Consider the following 26,307-nt stretch of genomic DNA (forward strand, 5'->3'; position numbering starts at 1 on the left):
AGGAAGCAGCACAAAGACACAGAAGTGAGAGGGAGACTGGCTTGTTCCTGAAGCTGCAGGTCTACTTCAGTAGCCTTGAGCACAGACCAAAGTGGGCAGCTCCCAGAAACAAGATAGAGAAGGAGAGTTGAAGGACAGAACTGAGGGGGCACTAGAGCGCTGGTTAAGAAGCTTGAACCTTGCCCTGGCTGATGTGGCTCAGTTGGAGCGTCTTCCCATAGACCTAAAGGTCGCAGGTTTGATCCTCAGTAAGAACAAATGCTCAGGTTGTGATTTCGATCCCCCGCTGGGGCGAATGCAAGAAAGCAACCAATCAATGTTTCTCTCCCTCACTGATGTTTCTCTCTCTCTCTCTCTCTCTCTCTCTCTCTCTTTTCCTCTCTTTCTAAAAGCAATTTTAAAAATGTCCTTACCTGAGGATAAAAAGAAGAAGCTTGCAGGGTTTTAAGCAAAAGAGCAACACGATTGTACTTAGATACGTTGGGAAGTTCACTCTGTGGTTGGCAATGCACGTGCGGGTGGGTGAGTACAGTGCAGGCTGGGAAACCTCCTTTAGTCCCCCAGCAGCGTCGTGAGCTGGGGGTTGTCTCTTACTCACACTGTAGCAGAGAAAACTGGTTGTGAGAGATGAGAGATTTCATTCACGCCTGTTTCATGAGCCTCAGACCCTGTCCTGAATCCAGGCTTGGTGCTCTGGCCTCCACCCCGGACTCCAACGGGGCAGTCCTGAACACGGCATGTGTCCCCACACATGGAGTGGGAGAACAGCCTTCAGCGCTGGGGCAGAAAATGCTGAGACCTCCTTCATATCAGCCAAGAAAGCTTTCGTTTCCAGTTACTTCTGTAATCAAGTCAGATGATGTAATCGTCACATTGTCCCCCTAAGAGCAACCGCGCCTTCATGGCCCCTCGGTGCCAGGCACTAGGTACTGGAGCTCCGCCCCTCACAGCTCTCTGAGGCAAGCGCTGCTGCTTACAGTTCACTGAGAGGAAAACAGACCCGGAGGGAGGATCCAACTGCCACGAGGCTACTCCCTGCACACGTGACAGCACGTGGATTCAGATCCGGGTTCTTCCTGGCCCCAGAGCCCGTGTGCATCCCTGCTCATGCATCGCCCCCCTCCTCCTGCATCTGCATCTGCCGGGCTGGGCTCCTGTGCCACTTCCCTGTCTCCGGGCCACACGTTTGCTGCCTTGAGATGCTGCATTAAATTTCACATCCTCAACAGCAAGGAGCAGAGGAAGCAGAAATTGAAAATCTGCCACCCAGAAGCTGTCCCTGTGAGCGAAGAGGAATGATGCTATTTGCAAAGGAGAGGCAGTTGCCGAACAAACTGTGTGTGACAAGAGAGTTGTGTCGGGGCATTTCCAGCAGCCAAACCCTGTTGACACACGGCGCCTGCATGCGCTGACGGCTCGCCATTCACTGCTGACCTGATCCTGCAGTACCTGACGCATCCACCTTTATTCTGATCACAGACTCCTGTTAGAAAGAGTGCAGGAGACGGGGACCCGGTGAAATACGTCCTGATGCTGGCCACAGCATCCTGTGCACTGGGGGCAGGGACAGTCTTGCGGGTGTTTATGTGGAGGGATACGTTCCAAGGACTTGTAGAAGCCCCTGGACTTCTACAGGATGATTTGCAGTTGCTGTAGAAGTGTTACTTGCAATTGCAAAACACTGGGAAAAAGTAAATGTCCTTCAAAAAGGAAAAGAATAAATTGAATGCGATGTAGGCCTTATGATAGAACATCTAAGTAAAAGGAAGGAACTAGGTCTCTGTAAACCGGTGTGGATAGGCCTCAGAAATACAATGTTGACTGACAAAAGCAAGTTGCAGAATAATGTGTGAAGTACACAAAATAATGAGTGAAGTACACAGAATAATGAGTGAAGTACACAAAAGCAAACTATGTATTGTGTATATGTGTGTGTGGTATGTGTGTGTATGTGTATATGTATATGTATGTATATGTATACACACAAACACAGACACACTGTTTCAAAGACTGGAAGGATACGTACCAAATTCATGACAATATTTCCCTCTTCAGAGAAGAACAGGAAATGGAATTGGGGCAGGTGTAAAACTCAGGTATCAAACTTATAGGGTTATTTTTTTATTTAAAATGAACTCAAAGTATACCACAATGTTAACAATTGCCAGTTCTGGGCTGTGAGTTCATGAGTGTTTATTGTTGAGTTTTCTGTGCTCCTCTGTCTAATTGCTCAGCATTGAAACCACAGAGGATCTGGAACGACAGCAGTCAGGTCGGCCAGTCTAAATGTGCATGCAGTTTGTTTCTGTATGAACGCACAGGCGGGAGCAGCGTGTGTTGTGACCACACACTGAGGCCTGATGGCCCCGCCCTTTCCTACATCCACACTATTCCCGGGAATTAAAGATGCAATTTACTGCTAGCTTTCAAATTTGCATTTTGTAGTAGTTATAAACCACACACATCTCGCCCAACGTAATTGACAAACATACTATTTATTCAGCTGATTACTTCTTATATTGCCACCTCCATAATGAAAATTGGGTGCAAAAACGAGAGATCTGCTGTTTAAAACCACTGTTTACCAAGTTCCTTCTATAAGCGATCATGTTGCCCATTAACAGGCCTTCAAATGTCAGAGAAGGAAATAATTGCGACTCATAATAACAAGTGTGCACATTACTTATCAACTCAGTCTCAAGTATAGTCTGAAATTGGATTGATAGTTGCTAAAACACAATGTGTTTCTTTTTCTAACTGATTTTTTGAGAGCGAGAGAAAGGGTGAGAGAGAGAGAGACATAGATTTTGTTGTTCCCCTTATTTATGCGTAGATCGGCTGCTCCTCATGTGTGCCCTGACCAGGGATCGAACCCGCCATCTTGGCACAGTGGGACGACTCAGACTCTAACTGACTCGCCTACCTGGCCAGAGTCACTGCTTCTCAGTTGAAACAGGAAGAGGACACCCAGCAGCGCTGTCAAATACACACTTAGGAGCAGCCAAATCACAGACGGTGTTGCTTCGTCAAACCTGGGCAAATGAGTAGAAAAACACACCCTGAAGTGCCCCCTGCATCCCGCTGGCTGGCGTCCGGCATCCTGCCTCAGGTTACCATTTTAAAGTATCCACCTGTGGTTTCTAGTGGAGTCTTTGACCTTTCATTAAAGATCTAACTTTACTAGGCAATTGATTTTTGCAGGTCTCTGGGGTGGTCATGGAGACAGATTTCACTGTAGTTAATATTATCCTCTTTTTAGGACTTTCGCCAAGTGAGAATGTCTTGGTTAATGACCTTGTCTGGAGTGATAGACTGTGTTTCTGGGACAGTGGGAACTGTGTGATTCTCTTCCTAATGACTGAGTCTTGGACACAGCGATGGAAGAGACCGTGGGGACTGGTGGAGTGGACGCTGGCCAGGTTCACTTCCAGGCTGTGTGCAGCGGAGGCGCAGCACAGACTCCAGAGTCAAGCCGACCACCCCACGGCCACACACACCAGCTGCAGGGCCCTAGGCCACCCCCCTGCCCGGCCAGGCGGCTGAGCTGCAGGGCCACCACGTAGCACTGCCGCCAGCGTTCAAGGACAGCACAGGCTAAGACTCCTCACATGGGGTTGGGCAAGCCCTGGGCACTCAGCAAACCTCAGTGCTCTTTCTCCTCTCTTCACATTCTTTTTTCCTCTTTGTGTCTTGAAAAGATACATCAATTACAAAGAATCTTACAGTGCTTACACGCTCTTTCAGATGGAAGAAAAAGAAAATTCATCATATACCCATCATACTCCACGAGGAAGCTGGAGGCCTAGTCAGATTAAGCCATTCATTCACTCTCTGACTGAGTGTCCCCGGCTTGTGTCAGGACCTTAGCCAAACAGCACGGCCTTGTCTTCTAGACGTGCTTGAGGCCTCACGTTGCCTGACTGCTCTGCAGATGTAACACTGTCTGCCTGTCCCTGTGCAGCCCCCTCCCCAGGTGGCCCCCATTCCCCTCACTTCTGCACCTTTGTGGCACCTGGACTGCAGGTTGCAGTCTCTCCTGTCTCCTGGCAGGGCAGAAGCTCTCCAAGAGCTTACCCCGACCTGATCGTCCTCACGAAAACAGTCGTATCCTCTCGCACCACTTTCCATGATCGGATTTGTGCTGTATCTGTAGCACACATGTTCTAAAACCACGCAGGGGCCATTTACTGGATGACTCCCCCTGGGTGTTCCGTGGGCAACTGGGACTCAGCATGCTCCAGACACGTCTCCCCGGATGAGCTCCTTTGCTCCTGTGTTGCCCACCCACCCACACACTCAGACTGAAAAGCAGCATCAACCTAAACCCCTCTCTCTAACCCAGACCCCATCCAATTACCCATCACTGTCTATCTGTTCCACCAGAGAAACATCTCACATGTCTGTCTACCCCCATTCTCTAGCCCCCACAGGATCATGTCACTCATCAGGCCGACCGCACACGCCATCTACCTGTGTTTCCTGCCTCCAGCCTCTCCCCACTCCTCTGCAGCCTCCCCTTGGCAGTCACAGTGAGGTCCTAACGCACAGCTGTGGCTGTGGAGACTGTAGACTTTACAACCCTGCCTACTGGGAAAATTCTGGAAGAGCCAACATATGTTTCTCCTTTCCTACTTGGAGGCAGACTCTGAGTTCCAGAAGGCAGAACCCATGTGGTATATGTAGTTCTCTGCATCTCCTATAGCACAGCGCCCCAAGTACAGTCAGTTCTCAGTAAATGTCTCATAGACTCTTACTGTGAGAGGCCCTCTGAAGACCACCTTGTGCACACCTCTCCCTCTCTGGGCCATGAAAACAGGCTCAGAGCTGGGGGGAGAACTGCTTAAGATCTTACATCCAGCTGGTTGTATTCCCTGCACTGTCTACACAATGCTCTCACATACATTTAATTTGATCCTAGAAACAGTCTTGTGAGCTGGGTGTGATTTTCTCACCATACAAATGAGAAAAGGGAAGCTCACACAGGTTGCAAAACCAGACCAAGATGACCCAGCTGCTGATGGACTGTCTTCTCTTCTCCTGTCTTCATAGGAACTAGTGAATACTCAACATTTATTTTAAATATATATAGCCTGAGAGCTGGAGGTGGGGCAGGGAGAAAGAAGCATTTCGTGCACACTTGGTAAATACCTATTCCTTAAATCCGACAGTTACTTAGAATATTTGATGTTAAGGTAATGCACTAAGTAGCTAATTTATCCAAAATCACTAGCTGAAGAAATATTTTAAATTTATGGAGTTGTGCACAGGGGTTCATCGGCTTATACTGGGTAGTTCTATTCCAGATAGAAGTACTTGGGTAGCTCTTACTTGGAAAGCCGTATTCTGACAAAAGCAATGGAAAGCAACTTATTTTTGGCAATTAGGCTCTGAGAGGAGTCATGTGCCTAAACTGAAGTTATCATATCAAAGTTTATAGTACATAGTCTAGCAATTTAAAAATGTTATTTTTTCTGTTTTAGACTATAATTTTGTCTTTTTAAAATACCAAGAAGTATGTGGTTGTAGCGGTACATTAAGTGGGATCAGGGCGGGTTAAGGGAGATACAATGTTTCTGAAAGTTTAATTCCCAGTCTTCCCCCGGACGATGGGACGATTCTGAAACAACCAATTCGTGCATCTTAATCCCTTCACCTTTCTCACCCATCCCCCCAACTCCCCCCCATCAGGCAAATGTCAAAACGTTCTCTGCACGAGTCTCTTTCTGTTCTGCTTGTTCACATATCATGTTTTTTAGATTCAGTTGTTGATAGATATGTCATTTTGTCATTTTATTGTTCATATTGTTTGTCTTTTTCTTAAAGCAGACCCTTTAACATTTCATATAATACTTCTTGGGTGGTGATGAACTCCTTTAGCTTTTTCTTGCCTGGGAAGCTCTTTATCCACCCTTCCACTCTAAATGATAGCTTGGCTGGATAGAGCAATCTCAGTTGTAGGTCCTTGCTCTTCGTCACTTTGAACACTTCTTGCCAATCCCTTCTGGCCTGCAAAGTCCCTGTTGAGGAATCTGATGGACCGTCTTCTGATACAAGCTCAATACACTTTCGACCACAGCTGGCCATAATGTCGGGCACTCACTGGGTATTCGATAAATATTTGTTAGATGAATTAACCTGTGCTTGAATGACAGACTAATAGCTTTGCACAAGTGAGCAAACATATATTTGTTGAATGGATGGATAGGTGGTTGTATGTATATTTAATTCCCATCTGATATTTGACTTCCTTCTCTCACGATGACTTTTTAGAGGTGCAAGGCCACCCTCTCTTGAGTCAGATGCAGTCAATGGGAGCCTCACCAAGAGCAGGCACACACGGAGTGTGGATGTCGCACTGATACCTGTTGATTGTGAGCTGTCCAGCTGGTCCTCCTGGACCAGGTGTGATCCCTGTCAGAAGAAAAGGGTAAGTGCCCAGGCCTTGAGAGATCGCTGAGCTTCCAGGAACCTTAATCCTCAGCAAGACTTGCTGAGGCGCTACTGATGGTACCTGGCACATAGTAGGACCTCTGTAAATGTTGGTTGATTTAATGAATTAATTCCATTTCTCTGTGCTGCCGAGTAGCAATTACATTCTTTCTTTGATCTTTCAGGGGTTTTTTCTAAACTTTTGTGTCTTTGCTCATGTTAACAGCTTCCTAATTAGGCTTCTTGCCTCCAACCTTGCCCTTTCAATCCACCTTTCCTCATGCAGCCAGAGGGAGGCATCAAAAGTGCAAGTCTGACCTGCCTTTCCCCAGCCTGAAACCACTCAATGCCTACCCATGGTCCTTAGGGTCAAGGCCATGCTCGTGGTATTAGAGGCTAGACCGCATGACTAGGCCTGGCCTGCATCCCCGTAAAACGTCCCCCACTCCAGCCCACCGAACAGTGGTATTTCCCTGACCGTTACCCCTTCTCTCTGCGCCTTTATTCGTGCTCCTTCCCCAGGCAGGATGACCTTTCCCTCTTCCTTTACTGGCTAACACCCACTCACAATTTGAAACCTTGCTCAGGGACCAGTTTTTTGAGGAGCCTTCCCTGATTTTCAACCCCACTTACAGTTAGAGAGGCGCCCTTTTATGACATGTAATAGCTCCCTCTCCCTCTGTATCCTTGCATTTATCACGTACTGTTCTTTTATTATTTAGCCTCCCATTAAACTATGAGCTGTTAAAGGCTTACTCCATTTTTTTATCTTCATTATGTAGGCCAACTTCTGCCACATGACAGGTGTTCCATAAATAAGTGTTGTTTGATCTCATTGTATTTTCTGATATCCCTGTAAGGAAGGGAGAATAGTTATCACACTCTCTATTAAGCAGATGGGTAAACGGAGAGGTAATTGCGATCTCAGGTTCCCCTAGTAGCAAATTCAGGCATTGAACTCGGGCCACTGGCTTCTCGTCTAGCGTTCCACCCATCAAAACCGTAGTCTCTGCAGCCTTGTCGTTCCTGCTCCCTCGTCGCAGGAGAGCCAACCCGGGATCCCGGCGCTGAGAGCAGCAGATGTGTCAGAGAATGGCTGCCGTGTCCTCAGCTCCCTGGGAAACCAAACCGACCATGGGCTAGTGGCCCGAAACAATTACACACTTAATTGGATCGATGTGGAGAGCCAAGCCGGATCGTTTGGTTCCCAAAGTAGGCTTTATTGCTGAAGTTATCAACATTGATCCAATTATCTGGATAATTGCTTCATCTGCACCGTAAACCAGGAAGACTCAGCACGAGTCACCCATTCCCCCAGCCGTCCAGAGCTCTTCACTCGGAGTTCACGTCCCTCAGCTGGCGTCCCTGCTGTCAGCGGGTCACTGGCTGAAGGAGGAGGAGTCGTCAAACCTTCCAAACTGGAGTTGGGAGATGTCTTTCCTCCAACATTTCCACACTCCTCAAACCAGTTTTCCCTTCAGTGGCTGCGGATAGCCTTCTCACAGTCTTCTCTTCAGACCTTAGCCCCGTCCAGCCAGCCTCGGCCCTCCAGGAAGAAAGCCCCTCTGGACGTGCAAAGGAGCGTCGGTGAATAGTTGTCTACACCTTTTAATTTTTTTCTGGATTTCCAGATAGTGTACAATTACTAACTGTGGCTGGTTAGTGCGCCATTCGGCAAAGGGGCTGCCGGCCTGGCGTCCCCTTTCTGTTTCACCAAAGTCTGGACTGTAACTGGCCGGTGCGCCAGCTGGGAAGCCACCCAAATCGGATCCCTCCCTTCCCCTGCCATGGTTCCTCATGGCCCCACAACGACACACTGAATCCACCCTCCCCGGGGCCCGGAGAGCCCTGCACTGCCTGCTGCTGCTCTGTCTTCCCCCATCTCTGGCCTCTCTCCGTCTCGCACTCTTTACTGCTGCCATGACGAATTTCACTTCCAGGAAGGAGACCGGTTCTCTCTGGTCTCTCGGCTTCGGCACAGCAGTTGCCTCTACCCAGACTGCTTTTCTCTCCCCTCCTCACAGCGCTCTCCACACTTGCCCAGCCTTTCTGTTCAGCCCTCGGGGTTCAGTGTAGATGACACTTTTCCATCTCCTAAGTGTGCATTGGAAATGCCCCTACGAGTCACAGAGCACTGCCTACGTCCTCTGTCAGGCCACCCACCTCACAACCTGGCGCCTACCACCACCTGCAACCTCCCTGAGGGCAGCCCAGGGGGCACAATTATGATTTAAAACAGACAAAGCAAGCAAGCACAAATAATACCTACCTTTTTTTCCCAACCATTGGGTGGTTCAGTCAATATTTCGGAAATTCAATCAATATTCCTGAAATGAACAAACTGGAAGGTAGAGATAAAGACTGACTGCTAAAGGTTATTAATAATAAAAAAGAAAAGTAAGTACCCGAAATTGAGTGCCTACCCTATATCAGAAAACACAATGAGATTTCATATATACATCACATATGTAATTGAAACTTCACAACTGTCCCTTTACGTACTCAATTATCTCCATTTTAAAGATCAGTAAACTGAAATCATAGAAGTTAAGTAACTTGCCCAACATAACTAGAAAGTATCAGAGTCTGTTGTGGCTTCCAAGTACAGGCTTTTGCATTTATAAGATACTGAAGTAAATAAGAATACTGAGTCAGCCCTGTGCAGTAATCAAGCTGAGAGACGGTGGCTTCGTGCTGTTGAACGGGCCCCATCAATCTGCTCATCACCTTTGGCAACTCCAGAGCCCATGGGTTCCCCACGTCCAGCAAACCTCTATTAATCACTGCAGATGCAGAGATCCGACAAGGTCCCTGCCTGCAGGAAGCTCACAGCACAGTTGAAATAGGCAAGCAGCTGACGGCAACGTGGAGCCCTAAGCACATATCCCTAAGCACCCGAGGTCCGTGAGCTTCAGCCCTCGGCTCACCCTGAATCTCTCTGTTCCAGTACCGACATGCGACCTTGCTGCGACCCTCTCAGTTCCACGGGGACCCATGCAGAGTCTCTGACAAGGAAGCCGAAGACTGTGTTACCACTGCACCGTGCCGAAGTCAAGTGCGATGTGAAGGCTTTGTGTGTGCACAGACAGGTACAGAGGGGCACAGGGGTGGGAAGGGGAAGCTGGCAAATTAGGCAGTGGCAGGCGGTGATTGTGGTGCCGGCTCTTGCCTATGCTCAAGATCAGAGCCGTGTGTCAGGCAAGGAGGCCACCTTATCTCCAAATCTCTACCTCCTCCTACATGTATTGTTTCATCAAACAATCCTGTGAAGTTGGTGTTAATTATTATCCCCATTATACACATTAAGAACTTGACACTCGGAAGAGTTACTTGCTGAAGGTTATACAGCAGGTGGGTGGGAAAGCCGCAGTTAGAAATTTGGGGATTCTGATCACATTCACAGACACTAAGGACACCCCAAGGCTGTGTGCAGGAATCGGAAATCCCGAGTTGTCTCTTTCTGACTTTGTGCCTTGGGAGAAGTCCCTTAACCTTTCTCAACAGAAAATCCAAAGTGACATTACTACCTTACAAGTTTGTTAGGAGTTTCAAGCGACGCGGTGGGTGTGGGAGCTCTTTTCAGACCCTGAGCTGAGCTGGCTCTGTCAGAGGCAGAGCCTGAACCAGTTAAATAAGGGTGGTCAGCGTCGGTGAGCTCTGAAAAATCTTTGGAGGGTCAGTTCCTGTCTTCTGCATTTGTGCGTCACCAAGTCCAGCATAACCCCTAAGGCATGCTGTACCAGCAAAAACATGTTGGACAAAAGGAAGGAAGGAAGGAAAAAAAGGACACATGGATGGACAGACAGAAGGAAAGAAGGAGCACACGAATGAATAATCATCACCTGCAGGACTAAGTAATCACCTGTCTTTTCAACCCATTCATCTGGCTCATTCAAGCAAACAGATGCATCTCTATTTCTGCAAGTGTCCAGCAAAAAGGAGAGTATTTTGACTGACCCAAATTATCTAGATAGGAGCTATGAGTCTCTACACTTACTGTAACCATGTGGGCTATGCTTTGGGATCTTTCAAGAAAGAGTTAGGGATTTGTAGAACAATTTCTAAGGCTCACTGCAAATGCAAAACTCCATCCAATAAATCTGAAAGACTGTTTTACAGTGTGTCCACAGACTCATTACAGCCAGTGTTCCGGGGTTCTGACCAAAGTCATAATGGCCATTCGGGCAGGCTTTTGTTTAATGCCTTGTAAGAAACATTTGAGGACCAGATCATTGTTCTTCTGCCTTTCACACCACAAGAACATTGGTTAAAATTGACCAGACACGTCTAAGGAAATAGGGTTGCCTGTGTTATGGGCTTCATCCCCCAAGAATGTACAAATAATAGAGGAGGTCAAGTTAGTCAAGTGCTGCAAACAAGTTCAAACATGTAGTCCAAATACTTTTGTAGTCAAAAATAGTTCACATGGCAACAGTCTGAAAGGCAGTCTGGTTTCCTGGAAATAATTGTGATTAGGCAGTTATAGGTTCTGATCTTGCAGCGAAAACTTACCAGCAATGTGCCCTTGGCCCACACAAAAGCACTAATTACAGTAATAATGACACCTAGTGGGTACACACCCTGAGTCAATACTGTTCTATTTGCTCATTTAAATGCCCAGCAACCCTAGGGGTAGGTATGATGACTTACCTATTCTCCAGATGAGTAAGTTGAGGTGGGGGGGTTAGGTCACATAAGGAAAGTCACACCGCTGGTATGATTTGCAGGACCCACCAAACTCACCTCTCTCCCCAGCCTCAAGGAGAGAAGTCCACTCAGCCTCTGCCTACCAGGCACTTACCCTTTCCTTCCCTTAATAATCCCCCCTTGAAGTGCTTACAGACATACAGCACTGGCCTCTTTGCGGGGGGGGCAAAATGTAAAAGCTGTTACCAACCCACCGTGATATGTGTCAAAGAAAGTATTAAAGGTCTAGAAGGTACCTGGTGCCCAATAAGTGTTCACAGCATGAGTTCCCCTCTGACAGCCCTGTAACTGTGTGTGACATCATTTTTCCATCCCAGGGAGGTGTATAAACCGCAGACTTCTTTGCAATGGGGACAACGACTGTGGGGACCAGTCAGACGAGGCAAACTGTAAAAGGATTTATAAAAAGTGTCAACAAGAAGTGGACCAGTACTGGGCAATTGACAATCTGGCTAGTGGGTAAGTTACTGTGTTTCTATGATACAGATGGAGAGGCAGATAATTAAATGTAGTTCTAAAGAAGTAGAAACCGGTGTGCAAAGAGTTGTTTCTTTTCACCTTTCTGACAAAAGGCTGAGGTGTAAGTGGATGTAAATGGCTGCTCTCCGAGGACAGTTCCAAGGAGCCGCAGGAGCACATCCCATCGACACACAGGGGCCACAGGGAGGGCCATGTTGGGAACACTAGGGACAGAGTTGTGCATGGAGACCACAGAGGCTCCTTGTGAGCCTCGGGGACACGTGTGCATTTAGCCCCTGCTCTGTGACCATGTGAGGAGTTTTCTAAGCCTTACCTTCGAATCCCATCTCCAAGTTGCATGGGAGGTTCTATCTGCTTCTGTAGCCCTGGGCCCCAGGGTAGGGTCTGGCCCAGAGAAGAGGCTCCTAAGCAGCTAGGGAAAGAATGGATTTCCAGGCTGGGTCTGCCATCAGTCTGTGTCACAGGCTGCTGGGGGTCTCTAAGTCGGTCCCGTCCTCTGGCACGGTGAGAGGAACCGGGTTAGAAGGGACCAAACGGGCCTGGTGTTTGCCCTGCTTGCCTGCTCTGTTCTGCAGTTCCTCGGCCTCTGGGGGTCAAGAGTGAGAAGCCCCCCTCACGGGCATTAAAAATCACCGTATATGACACAGTGTGGGGAGGAGAGTAGTGGCCCTGCTGGGATGCACCCTCTTCCTCCACAAAAATCGAATCACAGTCTTAAAAGGCTGTTATTTGAATAGGAGAGAGAGAAAGCGACTCCTCACATGGGGAAGACATCCTCTCAAGGCCACCGTATATGCTCATTATTACAACTGCCACCTCCTCTGTAAGGAAACTGAGGCCTGGAAAAGTTAAGACAGTTCCCAGGGGTCCATGGCCGTCCCAGGGGACAGAGCGAACATTCAGAGCTGGCAGGGGACTCTGAGTGGAGATAGTGGAGGTCCGAGCTCCCCGGCCACAAGACCTCAGGTGAAGCACTGGTCTATGGGAGGCTTCGGTTTTGTCATCAGTAGCAGAAAGTCAGTAAACCCTTCCCTCAAGTTCTGGGAGGACTGAAGGAGCTCATGGGATTGCAGGAAACTAGCGAGTGAGAGGCAGTTTGTGTGGTGGAAGAATGCAGCCTCTGTTCTTGAATTAGTCCCTCGGGCAGAGTCCTGGCCCCACTACTTGTTTCTCTGGCAGGTCAATTGCCTTCTCTGTGCCTCACTTTCCTCGTCTGTTAAGTGGGTGTGATAATAATAATCCCTATCTCGTAAGGATTAAATGAATCAAAGTGTGTAAACTGACTACTACAGTGACTCCACAAAGTAAGTGCCACGTTATATTTGTTAAATAAAATAAATAAATATATAATTTTTTAATGACACGTGACATTCTGCCTTAGGGAAAAGAGCTTGAGGCAGTTCTGTTGGGAACAGAACCGAGGCCGACGGGTAGAAGCTGAAAGGAGATACAGCTCCTTTCAGCAACAGCCAGAAGAACCTTCAGCTGCAGTCAGGCCTGGGCCACAGGACGAGTGAGCAATAACGTCTAACTATGGACGGCATCTCCGTCCACTCTAAGTGGACACGATGCTGCGTACCGCCCGGGGCTTCGGGGACCCTGAGGTGTTGCACTGGGTGCTGAGTCACCACGACACTCCTGTGTCTGTTTCAGTTAGACCTCAGTAAATGCTGATTATTTCGCTGTCTCGTGATGCGGGTCATACAGAAATTCAGGAGAAAAACCCCCTCCTCCAGGGGCACGCAATCCAGTGGGGACACCAGACACAGAAGTAATAACAAGCATTTATCATGGACCAAGCAATGTTCTAAACACTTAGCAAATAGGATGTGTGTGTTCCTCCCAACAGCCACATGAGGTAGGTATTCTCCTTGTTCCCATTTTATAGATGAGGAGACTGAGGTATAGAGAGGTTAATGGTGTGGCCAAGGTCATGTAACTCATAAATGGCAGACCAGGAATTTGACCCCAGGCTCCTGGCTGCAGAATTTGTGTTCTCACCTATTACACTAGACCACCCTTGTCAGACAGCTGTAACAGTACAGAACAATAACTGCATGAATGGGACAAGCACAAGGTCATAGGAGGGCCTCTCTCCCAGCTTGGTACAAGTGTCAGTGAAGGCTTCATACAACTGGCAATGGCAGAGCTCAATCCTGACAGATAAAGAAAAAAAAAAACAGTAAATGGCTGGAAGGGCATTCTAGGCATAAAGAACAGCACTTACACATAAGAGAAGGAGCGGGGGATTAGGGCAGGTCGTGGGTGGGAGTGTCCAGAGATGAAGTGGGAAAGCTGGTTCCTACCAGCTTTCAGGGGCCTTGAATGCCATGCCAAGAAATTCTGTAGGACCATCTGCTGTTTGGTGGATCTACCAGTTAACATTGCCCAGCTCACTGCTTACCCACACCTCTTCTTCCTCTCTGTGCCTTCCCTGCAGGGTTAATTTGTTCACAAACAGCTTGGAGGGCCCGGTTCTCGATCACAGGTATTATGGCGGTGGGTGCTCCCCTCATTACATTCTGAACACGAGGTTTAGGAAGCCATACAACGTGGAGAGCTACACCCCACAGGTACGTGGCAGCCAGGAGGTCCCTCCAGGGCAGTGAGCACTCAGGGGGAAGCCGGCCAGCATGGCTGAGAGGCCAGGCCTGCAGCCTGCGACTGGGCGAGCTTGGGGCATCCCTTTATCTCTCTGAGCTTCAATTCTTCATGTGTAAAATGGGCAGTTCCTTCCTCACGCCATGGGGTGAGGCCGATGTGCTGCACACAGTAAGAGCAATAGCTGTGGTAGCAGTAACTATACAAACGACAGTATCAAAAGCTACTAGGAAAACAGAAGAATAGCTCAGGGTGTGGAGTCTTGCTGACGTGACTGACGGCTCTGCAATTTCCCACTATGTGATCCTAAATGCCCCGAGTCTCCCTCTTCTTGTCTGTATTTATTTATTTATTTTAAATATTTTATTGCTTATGCTAGCACAGTTGTCTCAATTTTTCCCTAATTGCCCCTTCCATCCAGCCCAGCCCCCACTCCCACAGTCAATCCCCACACCTTTGTCCATGTCCATGGGCCCTTCACATGTGTTCTTTGGCTGATCCCCTCCTCCCATGGTTAAATTGGGAGTTACAAAGGCTCTCCCCTGCGGGGAGAGGACTACTTCAGGAACGCGTGAAGTGCTCAGCACACCCGCTGAGCAGTGGCCCTCGGGGAAACGTTAACTCTCAGTGTTACCAAGTCCTTGCCTGTTAGAACCGGGCGTTGCTCTAAGCATTCGAAGTCGTAAGAAGCTCTACCGACAGAAGCCGTTGTGAGGCACGTGCAAACTGGAAAGCGTTCTCACAGAGAACAGGGCTTCGAACAGACTGTGTTCCTGTGAGTGACACACACTTAAGGTCTGAGGAGACACTAGGGCCGAGGCCTGGCTCTGCCTCCAGTCCCAGTTTTGCTTCAGCCTCAGCTCCTTTCCCACTCTGGGCCTCACTGTCCTCGCTTGTGAAATGAGGGGTTGGACTAGATGACCTTCACGGTGGTTTCCACTTCGAAAACCATGCACTCCTGGAGGTCAAGCCACTACCCCACCCACCACCCTTTCTGCTCACATTGTCCCCACATGGACTTACTGGCCAACAAAGAAAAAGGGAGCCTGGAACAAACACCCTGCCCATGGAGCCGGCGCCCTCTCCACAGCCTGTACTTCCCGGAGAGGATCCTAGGACAGCCATTCATCAACCAGGCCCAGGCAGGGTATATGGAGGGGGCAAAAGTAGGTTTACAGTTGTTTGTATGAAAAATAATGCAATGATTAATCAATAACAATACAAGGATACACTCTGTTGCACATACTCACAACTGTAAACCTACTTTTACCTGGGTGTCTCAGTCTCTCCTCTCTGTGGCCGACTTTTTTTGAGTACTGTGCCAGGCACTGCACAATATTTTACCCAAATAAACACAACTTTCGGAACAAGCCCAATGGCAGGAATAATTATTGTCTGCATTTTACACTTGAAGGAGCTAAGACATGGACAGATGAAGTCAGATGTTCAAGGTCAGCCAACCTGAAAATGGCAGCCTTATTCTAGGCCCCAACAGGCAACTGGAATCATGTCTCCCTCTCTGTACTGGCAGCTGAGGTGTTATGGAAACTCAAGTGTCTAGAAGCTGATGATTGTTGGGGTAGGAGTGGAGGCAATTTGGGACTGGTCACTCCAGAGCCACCAAGGCAGTACCCCTGGCAGTTCCCCCAAGCACAAAACAATCAGCCCTGATTTCTAAGCAGGGAGCTCTTCTGAGGTCTCTCAAGGGCATCTTTCCACTCTTGTCCCCTCATTCCCACTGTACCACCTTTGGTCTGACCCTCATTTCCTGCCTAGCATTCCTCATACAGCCTCCTCATTGGCTTGCATCTCTGACCCCAAATTCGTCCCTACCAATCCAACCACCATATTGTCCTAGAATGACCTTCCTGAGGCTCGGCTCCTCTTTGGATTAAGTCCCACTTGAGAGCAAGTCATCCAGAAGTCTCAGCGTTTGTGTATCAGCACATTCTCTCACAACACCGCTCTCTTCTCCTCACTCCTGTGTCTTCTGAGGCAACCACACTAGAACCTGTGCAGTTTTAAACACATTCTGCCCTTTCCCACCTCCGTGCCTGTGCCTAAACCAAGCGCCCAGCCCAAACGTTCTCCTACCTTTCTGCCAGTTCAAATCCAAACCAAGCACTCGGTTCGAATATCTCCCCCCAGTATTCAACACCTCTGTTTCTTCTGCTGGATCAGGAGCCCCGGGAGGGATGGGGGGGTGGAGCTGGCTTTGAGTTTCTTGTATGCAGAGCCCCCGGTCCAGTGTCTGGCACATAGGAAGAGTACCGTGGATGTTTGTGGACTTTTACTGAACTGATGTGAATCAAATGAAATAAAAACATGTTCTTTTTTCTTTCTTTAGACCCAAGGCAAATATGAATTTGCCCTGGCAGAATATGAATCATACTTAGATTATGAAGGTAATGTTTCAAAGTTGGAAACCAGCAAATCTAGTTCCAAGTTTGGTTTTGCAATACCTGGAATATTTGAATTTGGCGTGAACACGGCAAGTGATGTTAACAAACATTTTATTCGCAAAACCAAACGATTCTCTCATACTGTAAGTACCCTTTTGTTGCTCTTCAATTTCTCTTTTTTTTTTTGAAAAAAAAGTATTCATTTTGACTTTCATGCCCACTGATGTGTTTATATTCCACATTACTACCAGTCCTAGCAACCAATTACGTTTCTGTTATCTTGAAAATCCTTCATACACGCAAAAAATACCATGGTCTTATGTCAACTTACTTTTTAGAAGTACCCAGCCAGGAGTGGCCTTCTCAAATTATTTACCCTTGTTTTCTAAGAAGCTTTCCCCCTTGGTTTTCATTAATTTAAGATTATAGCTGTGCCAGACCAAATTATCTCTGATTTTTCAAACCCAGCAATTTGACTTCTACCTCAAACATTCAGCCGACATTCCTCTCCAGAAATTCACCCAAGACCTATTCTCTGACTTTTGGGGGGCCTTTGGTGGAGCTGACCTCATATCATACACCCGTTTCTCCTGTATTCTTCCTGCTCCTTATCAGTTCCCTTCCTGGGGTCTAATATCTCTATATGTTCTTCTTTTTAAAAAATGCGTATATTGATTTGGGGGGGGGCAGAGAGAGAGAGAGAAAAACATTGATTGGTTGCCTCCCATACATGCCCCTACTGGGAGCTGAACCTGCAGCCAAAGTCTATGCCCTGACCAGGAATTGAACCCCCAATCTTCTGGTGCATGGGATAACACTCTAAGCAACTGAGCCACCCTGGCCAGGGCTCTCCGCCTGTTCCTTAATTTGCAGCATCTTCTTTTCTTCCTCTACAGCCAGTCTGGGTGACCCCTTCCGCTAACCTCCCTCCTCTATGTGGACAAACCATGAGCCTTCATCATTACTCCTCACCTTTCTTTAAGCTCTCACCAGCTCTCACCTACTCCTCCGGGCATCACCCTGGGTACCCCACTGACACTCCAAAGCATGTTCTTCCTCCTAAATTTTCTATGTGAACTATTTTTTTTTCTACTACTTTCCTTGGCCAAGAATTTCAGACTCATATTTGATTCTCTTTTCTCTTTAGTTCTACCATTTTTGGCCACCAAATCCTCTAATATAAATAACTCTTTAATATTTTTAAATCTTAACTCTGATCCCATCTTAACTATCCCAGGCCCTGTCATCTCTTGCTCTGCCCTTGTAAGGGGTTTCCTGTCTTCCAACTTGCCCCTTCAAATGTCCATGCTGCCAAAAAATGTTTCTATGATACCAATCTGATCATCTGATCTGCTTCCCATTGCCCATAAGGTGAAGGTCAAAGCCTTCCTTGACGGAAGAGGAGTAATAGGAGTGGGAAGTAATGGATGTGTGATGTTGGAGAACACGTAACAGGCAGACGTGAGGAACCTTGAATTCCAGAGTGAGGGTGGTGCATTTTCTTCTCTGAGCCTTTTCACCCTGGGTGTGACATAACAGAAGATTAATCTGAGAGGTACATGGGGAGACCGAGACTTCAAGTTGACAGTGATTTGTGTGAGAAGAAAGGGTGAGGCACTCAGAGAGATCTCTGCTGCAAAAATACCAACCAGTGGAGAATGGGTAGTAAACCTTTATTAGGACTATAATTATCTCGGTTTATTTTTCCTCATCTTCCAGGCTGTAGGCTCCTTGGCAGCAAAGGCTGCTTTTTCACATTTTTAGATTCAGGATGGCGCTTTGTAGGTGCTCATGATGAAGGAGAGAATGGATTAGAAGGGACTTTCCTTGCTAAGAGAGAAAACGAAGGGTACTACCCACTTACTCCCTCACTTTCTTCTTCTCTCTCGCTCCTTTTCTTCTCCCCCCCGCTCCCTCTCTGTCTCCCTACCTCCATAATTCAAATAGCCACTTAAGGCTGCTGATGTTGTGCGAGGCACTCAACTAGAGACATGGGACCCAAAGACGAATATAGCACGATTCTTGCTTTCACACTCACAGTCAGTACAAGAGACAAATGTGTATGTAGGTAACCTACTCTTAATCTTCAAGTAGCAGTTGTAATACAGAACTGTGTATGCTATGAAGGAAATAAAAGCAAAGTGCAATGCAATCATGGAAAACAGAGTATGTGTACAGGAAATTCAGAGATGATATCAAATAGGCGGCAATAGCTAAGCAAGGATTGAACATGTAAGTAGGCGTGTGTCAGGCAGAAAAGGGAGGGAAGAGCAGTTTCAGCAAAAGGAACAGTGTGTGCCAAATTATAGTATGAAATAAAATGGCAGGGCGGGGAGCAGTAAAACGTGAGATGATGCTTGAGGTACGGTGTGGGTGACGGAATAGTAAGGTGAGCAGAGGAAGGCCCGAGGGCGGTAGGAGCCGAGGCCAGAGAGGCTGCTGGAGCACAGATTGTGAAGCTCCTGCATCCAAAGTAAGGGAGCTGATTTTATTCTGGAGGCAACAGCGAGCCAGTGCAAGGGTTTGTTTCCAGCCCAGAGCAGCATTATAATAATGCGATCAGAATGTAAGGATGTCAGTTCTGATTAGAAAAAGAAGAGAAGTGGGTAGGAAAGCTTTTATAATAACCCAAGCAAGAGATGAAGCCTCTGATACTTGGGAAGATCATGAACAGAGCACCCAGTGACAGCTTAGTTAGATTGGAGGGGCAAGGAAGGAGGGAGTCAGGAGTCACTGGGGCAGGACTAGGGAGGGTGGGAGCCAGGCAGACAGACACCGGGAGGGCCCTGGGTGGGGGCACACCCAGAGTGGGCGTGGCTTTCTGGAACTGATCTGCCAGGCTGCGGAAGTTTTAATATTGGGGTAGAATGTACCCGGTGGACACTTCCTTCCCACTTTTCCCCTTTTTCTCGGCGTCCACAGCAGTGTAGCAGCCTCCGCCCTCGGGTTATAGGAACAGCTCCGGGGTGTCTGCACGTCACCTAGCTCGCCACCTTTCAGATGATCCCACAAGCCAGGGTCACCAAACTTTCTCTGAAGGGCCAAAGGGGCTTCGTGGGGCCGTAGAGGCCCTGTTGACACTACTCAACAGCGCCACTGCAGTGTGACAGCAGCCTTGGACATGAACGGATGGGCGTGGCTGTATTCCAATGAAACTTTATTTGCAAAGCCAGGCATTGATTTTGGCGTGCAGGCGATGGCTGATTGTGTCTTGCTGTACACGATGATGTCTCCCTAAAGCGCTGCTTTTACTTTTTCTCGAGCAGTTTTTCTTCTGAAGAACATAAAGCAGTTGCCTTTGGGGGTCAGCACATCCTGTGTCCCAACACTGTTGCCACAGGTGCCCCTGCTGCCCCCTGCCATGTCTTGCTTCTGGTTACCTCCCCTTCTCATTCCGTATTTGCTACTTTAAGGAGGCGAGTGAAGAGCTTGCTCTTCCAAGCTGAAAAGGACATCAGAATATTTATGAGACAGGTCAGAGAGGCTGTCTTCCTTCAGATATCCTAAAGGAATCATAAGAGTGATGACCCCAGACCGAGAACATCGGCTGGTATTTGTAAAGTTCATCTTGCCGTTCCAGGTTCCTAACTTGAAAGGTCTGGTTTTCCCATGTTGGCACTTCATTTAGGGAAGCAAATTTCTGCATGCGCGCTCCGACCTTGAAGTGGCGCATTACAAGCTCAAATCCCGAAGCCTCATGCTGCATCACGAATTCCTTCAGCGGGTCAAGCAACTCCCCCTGGAGTACGGCTATGGGGAATACAGAGATCTTTTCCGCGATTTCGGGACCCACTACATCACAGAGGCCGTGCTTGGGGGCATTTATGAGTACACACTCGTTTTGAACAAACAGGCCATGGAGAAAGCAGGTGCGTGGCCCAGGGGACCATGGCTCTCCTCCCGGGGCCTGTGTGAGCTGTGTGTGGTGACAGGAAGGAAGGGCTTCCATTAGTTGCGGGGAGAGTTTTAAGTCGTGCTCCTTGCTTTCCTTCTCCTTCCCTGACTGTACTTTTACAGTTTCATTTGCAGATTCTTCCTCATTTTTTTTTAACTTGCAAGGCTGGTTCTTTACCCAGCCCTCATTCCAGGCAGTCCTCCTTCTCCAACTCCTCTGTAGACAGGAGCACCCAATCTCAGAGCTTTCGATGTCTTCACCGTGCAGATAACTTCCAAGTTTCATCCCTCCTGGTTCTCTTCTCTGTCATAATGCCTCCTTGATATCTCCATTTGAATGCCTAACAAGCATCACAACTTTAATGTGCCCCCTAAAGAAAACGTTTGCTTTTCTTTCCCAAATATATTTCTTCCATAGTCATCCACAGCTCAGAATAGTCCTGTCATCCAACCCAGAGACTCGGGCAAAAACCTAGGAGTCAACCTCAATGCTTGTACCTTCCTTTCAACCTATCAGCAAGTCCCATCATCCCATCAGCTTAGCCCCCAATTGCCTTTTATCTTTGTCTTTACTGTTAGCATCTTACATTCACGCCAGGACGGGTAATTCTCAAAATGTGCATGTGGATTATTTGAGAATCTTGTAAGAGGCAAACTCTGACTCAGTAGGTTTCTGGCGAAACCCAAGATTCTGTGTTTCTGGGAAGCCTTGACATGAGGTCAATGCTGCAGTCCCATAAACACACTTTAAATACCAAGGTTGCAGATTGTTTGCCATAGCCTGCAAACTAATATTCAGCTCCCATCCCTCCTCTATAATCCATTCTCCAAACAGATATTGCCAGTCTTTGCACTCGTAATTAACTACAAGTCTAAGGCGTGATTCCTGCGTTCCCAAACCAGTACTGTGTCCAACAGCGTGGCACTTGTCAGACTAAATGACTTGCCCTCCGCCACAGAGTTCACAGTGGCAGAACCGGGGCTTGGTTCCAAGTCCAGAGCACTTGCTGGGAGCCACATGGTGCACGATGTAAGCTTACGTCACGGTGGCCCCAGTTTTGCCAACATCGAGGGTACCTTTCTCCATACCAGTCGTATTAAAAGTGAGTCTCATGGTTTCTCAAATGGGCTCTGGGATAAAACAAATCGGGGGGGCATGACAGATCCCCCTTCAGGCATTTCCCAAGCATGCCGCCGTGAGGCGACCCTCCGCCTGTTCTGACATGGCATCGGCTGCACTTACTTGACCACAGAAGTCCCTTCTTTTATAACACTTCCTAATACAAGAATTGTAAGAGATATTATCAAGGAATTCATCTTCCAAAAAACATGCTTTGGGGAATCTGCACCAATACCACTAGACAACCTGAGTAGTCAAGATTCCGGGTCTTGCACTGGCCCTGAAGTGCAGCAGAAAGGTGCTTCCAGGGCGTACCTGAGATTTCAGCTCGCCCAGGGGAGGAGGGTGCCTTGGGGAGAATTAGGGTGGGACAAGTGAGAAATGATCCAGAATCGAAGAAGGAATTGGAGTGGGCCCCTTTGCCAGGCATTATACCAGACACTTGATATGCATTACCTCATTTAGTCAATTAACAAGCTCTTTCTACTACATCAAAGATGAGACAAGGGTGGGTCACGGGAAGGGAGATGACTGCAGCAGCCTATATTCATCGGCTCAATCCCTCGAGAGCTGAGAAGGAACCACGTTTTTAGAAAAGGGCTCTCTGATCACTTCCCCTCTTTGGCGGGAGGCAAGAACCCTCAGAGTCTTTCAGGAGGCTGCCGGGGAAGCTGACAGCTGATCTCTTAGGAGGTCTCTGCCCTGGTGCAGTAGCTGCTTGCATTTCTTGTCATCGGGCTGGCTACCCATTTATCTGCACCCGAGTCCCTGTGTGGCCCCATGATATCCAGCCAGGCCTCTAGAATCAACACAGGGAAAGGGACAGGATGAATCACCTTTAGGTCAAGAGCCTCTTTTCTTGCTTCTTTCAGATTATTCTCTGAAGGATGTTCATGCCTGCGCCCAAGCAGGTTTTAAAATTGGTGCTGCAATAAAGGTGGTCTACCTCAAGCTTGGCGTGTCACTGGCCACGTGCACGGATATTCTGAGGGAAATAAAAGGTGAGTGGCAGGGGCCTGTGACTCCTACGCTTAGCCTCTTTCCCTCTAGAGCACCTCCAGGGTCTCATCTTTCTTTATGTTAAATACCAGATATTCCAAGACATTTCAATTTAAATAATAGTAATTTATTCAGTAAAAATTTGCCTAGGCCCTACTATGTGCAGGACATACAAAAAATGGATAAAATTGCATTTCTATCCTCACGTGAAGTAGGCAAACAAAGAACCAAAGACAAGTCAGTGATGAGCACCAAACCCAGCCTGAGGCATCCGGGAGGGCTTCCTAAGGGAGGCATCATTTGAGTTGCCACTGCAGGAGTCAAGTATCAAGGCTGTGTTTTAGGCAGGAAAAAAAAATCTAACAATGGAAAGTTAGTCCAGGGGCTAATTTTAGCTGGAGCTGGCTGGGCTAGAGGTAGGATACTGGGGTCAGGGAGGTAAGCGAGAAGACTAGCCCCTGCCTGAGACAATCGGCTTTAGAGAGACTAGAAGAGCAGGCAAAATCAAAAATCATGCAGCAGAGTCCTCGTGCCAGGAGAGGCCAGACTGGGGGTGTGTACTGAAGCCAGGGTGTAGAGCCAGGGTAGGAGCAGGAAACTCAAAGGCCACGCAAGGGAGCTGGGATACACCACGGCCAGTGGAGGAGGAAAGAGAGGTTGGTGGGCAGGGCTCCAGTCCCCAGCCCCTTCTGCACCTCAAGCCGCCCTCCTTCATCTGCAGGACTTACTAAGCTTACGTGAGAAAGAGTTCCACAGCTCAAACAAAACAACAACAACAAAAAGTAACTGCTTCTCTAGAACGATCTCTCACACTGTGGCTGATGTGGCTTATTGGTTCCTTTTGGTGGGGCTGGGTTGGAAGATGTGTCCTACATATGGAGGCATACATAAGATACAGGTGCTCTTTAAAGACCGCTGGCAAAGCAACCCCCCATCCAGGTCGTGAGAGAGAACATTGCTCAGCACCCCAGAACCCTCACCAATCACAACCGCTTCCTTCCCTTCCAAGATCGCACCCTCCTGACTCCTGTGTTAACCATGCTCTTCCTTTCTTAGTAGTTTCACCTCCCATACGTATCGCTGACCCGTGTGGATCAGTGTTGCTTGTCTTTGAGCCATGGGTGGATGGAATGTAATCTTTTCAGTTCTGTGGGGTTTCTTTTCATTCAACATCATGTCTTTGTGTACAATCATAATTAGTCCATTTCCATGGCTGCGTAGTACTTCATTGTTTGAATACAACACTTTGTCTGTCCTACTGTAAGTTTGGGTCTTTTGCTACTTCACACCCTTGGAATCAATGCCACTGTGATCATTCTCACTCAGGCATCTGGTCTACCTGTGCAGTGTCTCTCCAGAGACCACACCTAGGAATGGAACTGTTGGGGTTTTTTTAAAATATATTTTATTGATTATACCATTACAGTTGTTCTATTCCCCCCCTTCATTCCCCTCCACCCACACACTCCCTCCCCCACCATTCCCCCCCCCTTAGTTTATAACCACGTGTCTCAAGTTCTTTGGATTCTATATTTCCCCCACTATTCTCGCCCTCCCCCCATCTATTTTCTACCTACTGTCTATGCTATTTTCTGTACCTTCTCCCCCCTTCTCCTCCTCCCACTCCCCTGTTGCTAACCCTCCATGTGTTCTTCATTTCTATGGTTCCACTCCTGATCTAGCTGTCCTCTAGGTTTGCTTTTGTTTTAGGTGTGGTTGTTAATAACTGTGAGTTTGCTGTCCTTTCACTGTTCATATTTTTATCTTCTTTTTCTTAGATAAGTCCCTTTAACATTTCATATAATAAGGGCTTGGTGATGATGAACTCCTTGAATTTGACCTTATCTGAGAAGCACTTTATCTGTCCTTCCATTCTAAATGAAAGCTTTGCTGGATAAAGCAATCTTGGCTGTAGGTCTTTGGATTTCATGACTTGGAATACTTCTTTCCAGCCCCTTCTTGCCTGTAAGGTCTCTTTTGAGAAATCTGCTGACAGTCTGATGGGTTCTCCTTTGTAGGTGACTGTCCCCTTATCTCTTGCTGCTTCTAGGATTCTCTCCTTCATTTTAGTCTTGGCTAATGTAATTATGATGTGCCTTGGTGTGTTCCTTCTTGGGTCCAACTTCTTTGGGACTCTCTGAGCTTCCTGGATTTCCTGGAAGTCTATTTCCTTTGCCAGACTGTGGAAGTTCTTCATTATTATTTGTTCAAATAAGTTTTCCATTTGTGGCTGTTTCTTTCCCCCTTCTGGTACCCCTATAATCCGGATGTTGGAATGTTTAAAGATGTCCTGGAGGTTCCTAAGCCTCTCCTCATTTGTTTGAATTCTCATTTCTTCATTCCTTTCTGGTTGGATGTTTCGTTCTTCCTTCTGGTCCATTCCATTGATTTGAGTCCCAGTTTCCTTTCCATCGCTATTGGTTTCCTGGACATCTTCCATCATTTCAATTAGTTTAGCCTTCATATGTTCCTCTAATTTGTGACTATAATCCACCAGTTCTGTGAGCATCCTGATAAACAGTGTCTTGAATTGTGCTTCTGAGAGGCTGGCAATTTCTCGGCCACTTAGAGTTATGGGCTCTGGGACTTTGAGTTCTTCTTGCGCCATCTTTTGCGCTGTTCATGCCTGTTCTGTAGCAGGATCGGAGCCCTAGGTCTTCACCAGAGCAGGGCAACTCAGTCGCTGGGTTGTGACGCTGTATGTGGGGGCAGGGTCAAAGAGAAGCAATGGCGTCCTGTCTGCCATCTCCTGCCGCGGCCCCCACAGGTGCGGCAGCTGCCACCATTGAGTTTTGTCCCACTGCACGTGAGTGTGCCACCGCCGTCAGCCCTCGCCCCCTGGGGCCCGTGTGGTCCATCTCACTGTGCACGACTGTGCGACCTCGGTCAGTCTGCCCCGCACCCCGACTGGTTCCAGGCTGCCTGCGTGCCTAGGTCGGGGGATCTGTCCTGCCCGACCCTGCTGCGCTGCTGGCTCCGCCCCTCTTACCGTCCCGTTGAATGGTTAGTGGTTGTCGGACTTCCGTATAATTCAATTTTATGCTTTGTGGCTATGTCTTTGTTCTTCAAACCTTTGTTGTATTCAAACTTGGTTGTGGGAGAAGGCACAGTGTTTCCACCTATGCCTCCATCTTGGCGGAAGTCCTGGGTTGTTGGTATGTTCTTTTTCTAGACTAGATAGTGCTGAGCTGTTTTCTAAAATAGTAGTACCAGTTTACCCCCACTACCAGCAGTATGCAAGGCTCGCTTCATATGGTGCTCAGCTGTTGCAGGCTCAGAGCTGAGTAGTCACTTTACACCAGTTCTTTTGGCCTTGGGCACATAGATCAATTAGAATGGAAATGACTCACTGATGTGACTGAGAGCATTCTGGGGAACTCCAAGAAACATCAAAATAATAATCAGCCTATAGTGGACACTCTTTTGTAAAGCCCAGCCTTTACAGATTTTCCCAGCTTTGTCATCCCACACAAAGAAGCAATGCAGCCTAGAGCTTGGGCAGAGCTATCTGCATACATTCCTTCACACCAGCACCTAAGATTTCTCCTCTGCTAAGTAAGAATTACATATTTTCTATGTCATAGTGAAGACATGCACAACACTTAGAGTGGTGACTGACATGTGAATGATCAATACTTACCTACCAATCTATTTACCTATCTATGATCTATGAAT

At 47.7% G+C, this 26,307-nt stretch overlaps 1 protein-coding gene across 1 annotated transcript in view; it reads left to right on the forward strand.

The window, feature by feature from the left end:
* Positions 1-26,307, forward strand: part of C8B (complement C8 beta chain) — a 40,623-nt gene that overhangs the window by 1,559 nt on the left and 12,757 nt on the right. Inside the window, exons 2-8 of the mRNA XM_037043167.1 lie at positions 6,271-6,427; positions 9,377-9,518; positions 11,454-11,595; positions 14,057-14,189; positions 16,565-16,762; positions 20,248-20,488; positions 22,506-22,634. Coding sequence (XP_036899062.1) covers positions 6,271-6,427; positions 9,377-9,518; positions 11,454-11,595; positions 14,057-14,189; positions 16,565-16,762; positions 20,248-20,488; positions 22,506-22,634 — 1,142 coding nt within the window. The remainder of the gene's footprint in view (positions 1-6,270; positions 6,428-9,376; positions 9,519-11,453; positions 11,596-14,056; positions 14,190-16,564; positions 16,763-20,247; positions 20,489-22,505; positions 22,635-26,307) is intronic.

Source organism: Sturnira hondurensis, unplaced genomic scaffold (genome assembly GCF_014824575.4).
Source record: "Sturnira hondurensis isolate 20B ecotype Veracruz unplaced genomic scaffold, ASM1482457v3 Scaffold0004068, whole genome shotgun sequence".
NCBI classification, from domain to species: domain Eukaryota; kingdom Metazoa; phylum Chordata; class Mammalia; order Chiroptera; family Phyllostomidae; genus Sturnira; species Sturnira hondurensis.